This window comes from Jatropha curcas, chromosome 7 (genome assembly GCF_041381405.1).
Source record: "Jatropha curcas cultivar XTBG-Jc1 chromosome 7, XTBG_Jcur_1.0, whole genome shotgun sequence".
Taxonomy (NCBI): domain Eukaryota; kingdom Viridiplantae; phylum Streptophyta; class Magnoliopsida; order Malpighiales; family Euphorbiaceae; genus Jatropha; species Jatropha curcas.
In genome coordinates, this window is record NC_143157.1 from 1019187 (window position 1) to 1029038 (window position 9852).

At 36.6% G+C, this 9852-nt stretch overlaps 1 protein-coding gene across 1 annotated transcript; it reads left to right on the forward strand.

The window, feature by feature from the left end:
- The first annotated feature begins 4551 nt into the window (after window positions 1-4551).
- On the forward strand, window positions 4552-5342 carry LOC149494521 (uncharacterized). Its single transcript, XM_089723774.1, has 2 exons — window positions 4552-5059; window positions 5296-5342. Exons 1-2 carry the CDS (start codon window positions 4552-4554, stop codon window positions 5340-5342), a joined length of 555 nt encoding a protein of 184 aa, XP_089579900.1.
- The last annotated feature ends 4510 nt before the right edge of the window (window positions 5343-9852 follow it).

Consider the following 9852-nt stretch of genomic DNA (forward strand, 5'->3'; position numbering starts at 1 on the left):
TATCATACTTGCTGCTCATTATACTTTATGATTATGCAATTTGTAGTTAATATAACTGTATAGCTCCATATGATTCTGCAATTTGTAGTTAATATAACTGTATAGCTCCATAAGGTTATAGTGAAACCAAAGTGATAAGAAAAATTGTATGAAACTGGATGAATACTGTATGACTGGGCTGCTATGGCCATTATATAATCATATCCACTCAAAGGCCTGTAGCCGGAGTACCAAACTGTATGGGGCGCAGATCTGCTATCCTATGTCGCGACATAACCTTATCTAAGTGGTTTCTACCTAACCTCAATGGAGCATATTAGTGGTATGTCAATATATAAAACAAAAGCATATTAACTGCTTTATAATTTCATAAACCATACTGCTTACCTGCATGCTGATAGCCTCACCAAGCGGGCAACTTGTGTCATGTTAGTTTCACATCATTTGCATGCTTGCATTTTATGTTTATACATGTGTTCATGTTGTCTTTTTGTTGTAAAATGATTGAAGGCATACAAGTTGAGCAAAGGAATACAATTGCATAGAAAATGAAGTCCAAAAGAGCATCAAAACACAATTCGCGAGCGCGCCATGCAAAGTCGCGAGCACGAGAAGCACACAAGAGGGTCAGAGAGTTTACAGGCCAAATTCGCGAGCGCGCAATGAAATTCGCAAGCGCGAGAAGTGCAAAATGAGAGTCAGAGAGTTCACAAGCCAAATTCGCGAGCTCGACATGAAATTCGTGAGCGCGCATCGTGTTTTCCAGCCTGCGCAGTCTGTACTATTTTGGTCATATCTCTCAATTTACAACTCTGATTTGGGTGATTCAAAAACCCATGGAAAGCTAGCACATAGAGGAACAAATAACTCTTCTATGCCACTTCCTAATTCCATCATTAACTAGGGTCAAAATCATGGTGAATTTACTGGTTATTTTTCCAGCAAAACCCGTTTCAGCATGAACTCAATATCTACTTCATTTATTCATTTCATCTCATGATTTTTCACCATTTCCAGTCTTCTTACTCAACATTAAGCAACATATCTTCTCATTAACAACACACCACACAAATTATCATGCAAGGAAATGAATTAAACTAAAAGAGATAGCACACCTTCACTCCAAAAAGCTTGAGCTCCTCTTTTTAGCTTCCTTTTTCTTCTACCTTGGAGCTCACCTCTCCTATACATAAGAATTCTTATGAATACTCTAAAAATATCACCAAATGATTCAATTATGAAATTCAAGAAGGTTTACTTACTTGGATAGAATAGAAGTTGAATGGAATGCTTAACTCCCATTAAAATTTTCACTACCATTAAAAGTGATGAAGAAAGGAAGGTGGAAGAGGAAAGTAGAGGAAGAAGATGAAGATAAGGATGAAGAAATGAAAATGAAATGGAACTCACGGGTACATCTCCAAAATATCATTGATTTTTATGTGAAAATTACCAAATGGTACCTCAAGTGTCAAAATGGTACAACTCAATACCTCAACTTTATACTTTAGTGCAAGCAAGTCCTAATCCTTATACTTTGATCTTTTTGTTTCCTTCAAGTAAGTCCACTTCTTTTCCTGATTTCAATTACATCCCATTCTACCCCACTCTGGACTTTAATGACTCAAACCGGGTTTTAGATCAGCCTGACTCGACTTCAAGCAACAACTCGATTCAACAGAAAAATGTGACGTTACAATAAGCTATGGCGATGACTTGGAAGAAGAAGAAGAATTTTGGACCTGTACCAAAGATGAATATGGAAAAGATTTTTCATGAAAAATAACATGTCTAGCAAGATAAACCCGATTTGTTGTGACATCAAAATAACGATAAGCAGAGTGGGATGGACTACAACCCAAAAAGACACAAGGCGTGGACCTATGTTTGTTGTATGGACGAAGAAAGGGGTATACAACACAATTTAAAATCTTGAAAGGAGGATGTTTTACAAAAAGGCATAAAGAAAGGTGATTGATTGGTTACGGATTGTGATGACAAATTATTAATTAACGAGACACTAGATTGAAAAGCATAACTCCAAATTTGTGGCAAAGAAGCATGTGATAATAGTGTTAGGATAGTATCCACAATATGTAAGGTTTTTTGTTCAGCTACCCCATTTTGTTCATGAGTATATGGACAAGCAATGCAATGAACAATGCCATAATTTTTAAAATATTTATTTAATTTCTGATATTCACCACCCCAGTTGGAATAAAAGGCTTTAATGGATGTGTTAAATTGTCGTTGATCATATTGCTGAAATTGCAAGAACATGGAATAGACACCAATCTTTTGCGTTAAAAAATAAATTCAAGAATAACGAGTGTAATCATCGACAAATAAAAACATATAATGAAAACCCAAGGTAGAGAAAATGGTAGTAGGTCACTAAACATCTGAATAAATAATATCAAAGGGAGCAGTTTGTATGTTCAACAGATGCTAAAGGAAATCTTAGACAATTTTCCTAAACAACACGCAGAACAAGGACCTAATTTAAAAGAGGAATTAGGCAAATTTGACTGACGAAGAACATTGGCAAGAAGATGAAAATTGAGATGACCTAAATGAACATGCCAATCATCAAATGAGGGAACGGTTGCCATCACAGGTGTGGTGGAGCAAATTGTTTTAGGAGGAATAGGTGTGGTTTGAATCAATAATATAGGAAATGCCTTGATAGTTTAATAATGGAGCAAATTGATGTCTCCAGGCCAAGTAATTTTTGGGGTTGAGTTTAATTGTAAAAGAATCATCTGTAGACATGGATAGATTAGAGGAAGGAAGGGGTGCCAGTATAAGGACTATAGACACGACGATGGTCACTGGTGAAGGGGCGCCGGACATGGTAATAAAATCAGAGTTCGACTATGGCTCTAATACCATCTTAAAGCTAATAATTTGAGAGAATAATTATGATATTATTGACTTGTGTATATCAATAGTTATATCCCTATATATAGAGTATAAGTCCTAACAAGAAAGAGACTAAGAAGGAAAGGAAATCTTCCTACTTAACAAAGATATGAAAAGAGATATATTCGCGATAAAATAGGGAAAGAGATATATTCTTTAACATTAGGGATTATAGAATAGGGAAAGAGATTTATTCCTTAACACAAAGAAGGTGTTTAACCTTATGAAGGCACTTAGCCTATTTTTCAACTCCTTTAGAGCATGTAAATTGAGCACTTAGCTCAAAGAAGTGTTTAACATTTCAAAGGTGCGTAGCCTTGCAGAAATTTAGCCCTTTGCCTTAGAGAATCGGAGCACCTAGCTACCTTATAACAAAAAATAAATAATAAATATAAACTTAATTTTGATTTTTTTTTCCTTTAATACATAGCATTAGGCTACTAAATAATATAGTCACATATTTCAAATAAATAAATAGATAAATATTAGAAATACATATATAATGAGAGAAAACATATCTCTTTTTTCCTTCTCTTTCGGATACGGTCTCCTTCTTTATCTCAAATGGTTCAATTACTTAATTTTTTTCTTTAATACCTAGCACTTGACTACCAAATAATGTAGTTACATAGCTCAAATAAATAAATAAACAAATATTTGTTGATGATCACAGGAGTGATAAGGTGGTTATAAGTGATCACACTTCCTTGCAAGCACCTGTTGTGGAAAATAAGGAGAAATAAGGTGGTTTATGGAGGAATAAGGATGGCTAAATATTTTCCATAATCTGTTAGATATATTTGGTTGTTGGATTACCATGTGCAGATTGTATCTTGACTGAGTTGGTAGCTAGGATCTGCTTTCAATAATTAGTTAATATTTCATAGATTATTAAGGGATTTTTTGTACTTAGTCGTCGACTTAACCACTATATAAGTGGCTTCCTTTCATTACTTGTATATACAGAAAAAAAACAGCATTAATACTATATCAGTTGCTGCACCTTCGTATATACATATTCAAAACTCTTGTTTCTATTTTTTCTTTCTTGGTATCAGAGCCTAAATCCAGGCCTTTTTCTTTCATATTACTCTCATGGCTTCCTCTTCCCTTTCTCTCAATGTCGAAAATTTCGTCACCCTCAAATTAACCCAAAATAATTATTTGTTATGGCGTGAGCAAGTTTTAGGACTTGCCGAAAGCCAAGATCTCACAGAACACATCACTGAAGAACCCCCAATGAACCCAGCCGGATCGGACAAAGCCACAGATCAGGCCATTCAAAATTTTACTACTTGGAAAAAGGCAGATCGATTGCTTCGTGGATGGATCATAAGGACTCTCTCAGAAGAATCCCTTGGTCTAGTTATTGGCCTTGACACAGCGTTTGCTGTGTGGAATGGTTTAAAAGAATCATACGCCCAAGTTTCTCAAGAAAGGGAGTTTACACTCCGTCAACAATTAACCTACCTTCGCAAAGATGAAATTGTACCCATCACCACTCATATTCGCCAGTTTAAAAATATTTGCGACAGTTTAGCAGCAATTGGCCGCCCCATTTCAGAAAAAGAAAAAATTTACAGCCTATTAACAAGCCTTGGTCCTCAATATGAAACTTTCACAACCACCATGTTGAAACCCCCAACTCCGTCTTACACTGAATTAATTTCCCAACTTCAAAACCATGATCAAAGGCGAACCTGGTTCGCAAACTCTGGAAATTCGGCCTTGGCTACTCATACTCCACATTTGGCGTTTTATGCACAATCAAAGAGAGACCAACAGTTTGGTGTGTCAAATTCCAACTATGACTCAAAAAATTTTCGCTCATCTTTTTCTTCTGCAGGGCGTGGATTTCAAGCACAGAATCAAAGGAATTTTTCAGGCCAAACACGACGACCTGCACCACCTGGAAAACGAAGGATGACAATAGCAGAACGCGAACTTTATCGAGATGAAACCTGTCAGATTTGTAGCAAAAAAGGACATATTGCGAAAATTTGTTGGTGGATCCCTTCTTCAACACCCACAGAATCCCTTCCACAAGCTCTGGCGTCTTTAACACTAGATAATAGTGTTCGTGACCATGATTGGACGTCCGATACCGGTACTACCAATCATATGACTGGTAATGAAGGTATGGTATCTAGTCTATATAAATATACAGGTAGCGATTCTGTAATTATAGGAGATGGTTCTTCCATCCCTATAGCAGGTGTTGGAACTGCTAAAATTTGTAAGAATAATAATGTTCTTCCTTTATCTGAGATTTTGTATGTTCCTAGCTTAAAAAAGAATTTACTATCAGTAAGCAAGTTAACTTCACAATTTCCAGTAAATTGTGAGTTCACTAACGATTCGTTTATTGTGAAGGAACGGAAGACAGGCGCAACAATCATGCAGGGACCAAAGAAGGGTGATTTGTATACAATTTCCAGTAGTCCTGAGGCTAATTTTTCATTTCGTTTTAAGTCTTGTAGTGCCGATGTGTGGCACCAACGTCTAGGACATCCACAAATGTCTGCTTTAAATAATCTGCATAATAAAGGCCTCATCTCTGTTAGAGGACCATTAAAAATAAACCAAGTTTGTGATAGTTGTCAGCTGGGGAAACTCAGCAAATTTCCTTTTTATAAAAGTGCTAATTCTGCTACAACTCCTTTTGAAAAAATTCATTGTGATTTATGGGGTCCAGCCCCAGTTCTGTCAATTGAAAAATTTAAGTATTACGCTTGTCTTGTCGACGATTTTTCCAAATATGTGTGGATCATACCCTTGCGCTTAAAATCTGACTTTTATTCGGCTTTCATTGCTTTTGAAAGTTACATTAAAAGACAATACAATGCTGTTATAAAAGTTTTCCAATCTGATGGCGGAGGTGAATTTGTTAATTCTGCTTTGGCTACACATTTTCTTAAAACTGGTATAGTTCACCATGTTTCGTGTCCCTATACACCAGAACAAGCTGGAACAGTTGAGCGTCGACATTGTGTAATTCGTGAGTTGGGAATGTCCATGTTATTTCACAGCCGTCTTCCCTTATCTTTTTGGTTTAATGCTTTTTCAACTGCAGTATATTTAATTAATCGGCTTCCATCATCATCAATTTCTTTTGAGTCACCATTTTATCAATTACATCATAAGCATCCTGATTACTCTGTTTTACGGGTATTTGGGTGTAAATGTTTTCCGTATATTTGGGATACAAGGAAAAATAAATTTGACCCAAAGTCTGTTCTTTGTGTGTTTGCAGGCTACAGTGATAAATACAAGGGCTATCGATGTTATGATATTCAGAACCGGAAATACATTATTTCCAGGCATGTAGTGTTTGATGAGGGTTGTTTTCCTTATAAATCAAAAGAAAAAAATGCATCTCAATGTGCAGAACAAGTATTTGATACTTGGATACCACTACCAGCTGATGTGTCAACTATAGAGGACAAACCCAACCAATTATTATCCCTGATACCTGTCCCGTTTCCATTGCAAAAAGACTCGACACAATCAGAAACTGAGCCAGCTGCATGTAATATCCCTCAGATAAATTCAAACACATTAGAAACAGGTCCCTCTTCAACGAATTCACCCGCAGTAGCGTCTGCTGATGAATCCGCACCACTGGTGGATCCTCCTTCTCCACTGCCCTCACCAAATTTGGGAACAGGTACTCTTTCTTCGCCCTCATCTTTGTCCACGCCATATACCTCACCTTTCCCTATTACGCCTGATTCCCCATTACCTAATTTTCCCTCATCTTCTAGTTCGTCAAATCCCCAATCGCCAGCCACGAATTTGTCGTTGTCTGACACTTCTTCCATTTTGCCTATTCCTAATATTGAAACTGAAACACTAGAAAATCAGTTGAACGTTCTGTCCCCTGAATTATCTGTTTCAGTTGATGAAGTTTCCTCTGGAACAGTCCCTCACGCATTGGTACAGGGTGCTCCCCGTCATTCAATGGTAACACGTTCTCAGTTAGGGATTGTGAAACCGAATCCTCGCTATGCTCTTTTAACAGAGGTGGATACTTCAATTCCGAAGGAGTCACGAACGGTACGACAGGCCCTGGCACATTTTGGTTGGAAACATGCCATGGAAGAAGAATTGACAGCATTACACAATAATCAGACATGGACTTTGGTTCCTAGACAGGCAGGCATGAATATTATAGGATCCAAAAGGGTGTTTAAGGCTAAACTGAAACCAGATGGTACTTTGGATCGGCTGAAAGCGCGATTAGTTGCAAAAGGCTTTCATCAAATTGATGGTCAGGATTTTACAGAAACGTTCTCCCCCGTCGTCAAGCCTGGAACTATTCGAATGGTTCTTTCGATTGCTTTGGTTCGGCATTGGCAGGTACGTCAGCTTGATGTCAAAAATGCCTTTTTGCATGGGCATATAACAGAGGATCTTTTTATAGACCAACCACCAGGTATGATTGATTCCCAATTTCTGACACATGTGTGTAAATTGAAACGAGCTTTATATGGTTTGAAACAGGCTCCGCGAGCCTGGTTTGACAGATTGAGTAGTTTTTTAATTTCTTATGGTTTTGTTTGTAGTTTGGCCGACCCTTCCCTGTTCATTTTTAAGTCTACACAAGGCACACTTGCACTTTTAATCTATGTTGATGACATGCTTTTGACAGGTTCCTCAACTTTGTTAATTGATAAATTTGTCCAGCTATTGTGTAGTGAATTTGCTATGAAAGACCTAGGGCTCTTGCATCATTTTTTAGGTATAGAGGTTACACACACAGATGATGGAATTTTGTTGAATCAGACCCATTATGCTTTGACATTGCTTGAACGGTTTGGAATGGTTGACAGCAAACCCATGGCTACTCCCTTGGAGCTCAACCCAGCTGTTGAGAAGGTTGCAGCTTCTGTTGACCCTCATTTATATCGGAGTCTAGTAGGCGCACTACAGTATTTAACACTCACACGTCCAGATATTGCTTTTAGTGTAAATTTTGTTTCTCAGTTTTTGCAGAATCCAACAGTGATGCACATGAAGTTTGCCCATCGGATCCTTCGGTATGTTAAAGGAACTTTGAATCTAGGAATATACTTCACTTCCAAGTCTTCGTTGTTGTTGCAGGGTTATGCTGACGCTGATTGGGCTGGTTGTCCTCTCACAAGGCGTTCAACAACGGGGTACTGTACATTTCTTGGACAGAATCTCATTTCCTGGTGTGCAAAAAAACAGCACACTGTCTCCCGCTCAAGTACTGAAGCGGAGTACCGAGCCATGGCCCACACTGCTGCAGAACTCACTTGGCTAACTTATTTGCTTCAAGATTTTTCCATTCCCATGCCAGTTCCACCGACACTATATTGTGACAATCTAAGTGCACTGTTTCTTACAGTCAATCCCGTGTTTCATGCCAGAAGTAAACATATCGAGCTCGACTACCACTTTGTTCGAGAACAAGTTGCACGTGGTCTTCTAGTAACCAAATATGTTCCCACTACTCAACAGGTAGCTGACATCTTCACTAAACCCATACACAAGTCTGCCATTGCTATATTTTGCAGCAAACTATGCCTCCAGCCCCGGCAAAGTTTGAGGGGGGATGTTGATGATCACAGGAGTGATAAGGTGGTTATAAGTGATCACACTTCCTTGCAAGCACCTGTTGTGGAAAATAAGGAGAAATAAGGTGGTTTATGGAGGAATAAGGATGGCTAAATATTTTCCATAATCTGTTAGATATATTTGGTTGTTGGATTACCATGTGCAGATTGTATCTTGACTGAGTTGGTAGCTAGGATCTGCTTTCAATAATTAGTTAATATTTCATAGATTATTAAGGGATTTTTTGTACTTAGTCGTCGACTTAACCACTATATAAGTGGCTTCCTTTCATTACTTGTATATACAGAAAAAAAACAGCATTAATACTATATCAGTTGCTGCACCTTCGTATATACATATTCAAAACTCTTGTTTCTATTTTTTCTTTCTATATTCTATCAATAACGTTATTATCTCATCTTGAGAGAAATTAGACAATAATCAAAACAAATTATTAATTAAAAAAATAATCAATAGCTCATGCCACATTCAAATAATACATGGCTTCTAAGCGAGGAATATGTAAATATGTATTTAAAATATTAATGCGGGAGAAAATTTATTTTTTTCTCTTTTGGACTGTGCTTCAATAATTTATCAATCCTACTTAGCAAATTTTTTTTTATATATATAATTGCATAATTAAATACATGAAATCAATAGCCGAAGAACACGCAGACTCAGATGTGTGAGAAGCTATTCTTATGATACATAGACCAAAAGTTTTACTAAACTTAAGAGGATAAATAAAATAAATAAAAATTGGCACTTGGCAGTGTCGATAAGCAAATTGTTCAATGTACAATTTGCAATCTCAGCACGGTCGTGAGGCACTTTCCTACAAAAATACCTAATAAATAGCATCAAGTATGTACACATAATACTTATTTCGCATGGCATATTTTATCAAGTATGTACACATAATAAATAGCATCTATTCGTTTCGATTGTGTTGAGCACATATAATATTAAACTTTATAACCTGCAGATGATCCAATCTAAAGAGCAAAATAAGCTTAACTTTTGTCATACACTATTTGCATGTTTTAATGTTGATCTACACTATGATAGATTATTCAATAAATCTTTGGAAAAAAATCCAAATTGACTTTAAAAGATTTTTTTTTTTTCATAGCATATGTCGTCAATTTGATACATCGTTCACATAATCAGGTTAAGGTAAAATTTTAATGTAAATTAGAATATTTTAATGTAAATTGATTCTGTCACCATGTGCATGATATGTATGTTAATGTAAAATTTTTATGCGTAGTATATAAGATCCGTTGATTGGTAAATTTTAAGATTTTTTTTTAAGAAAATCGATGTTTGGTTGCACATATAAGATAA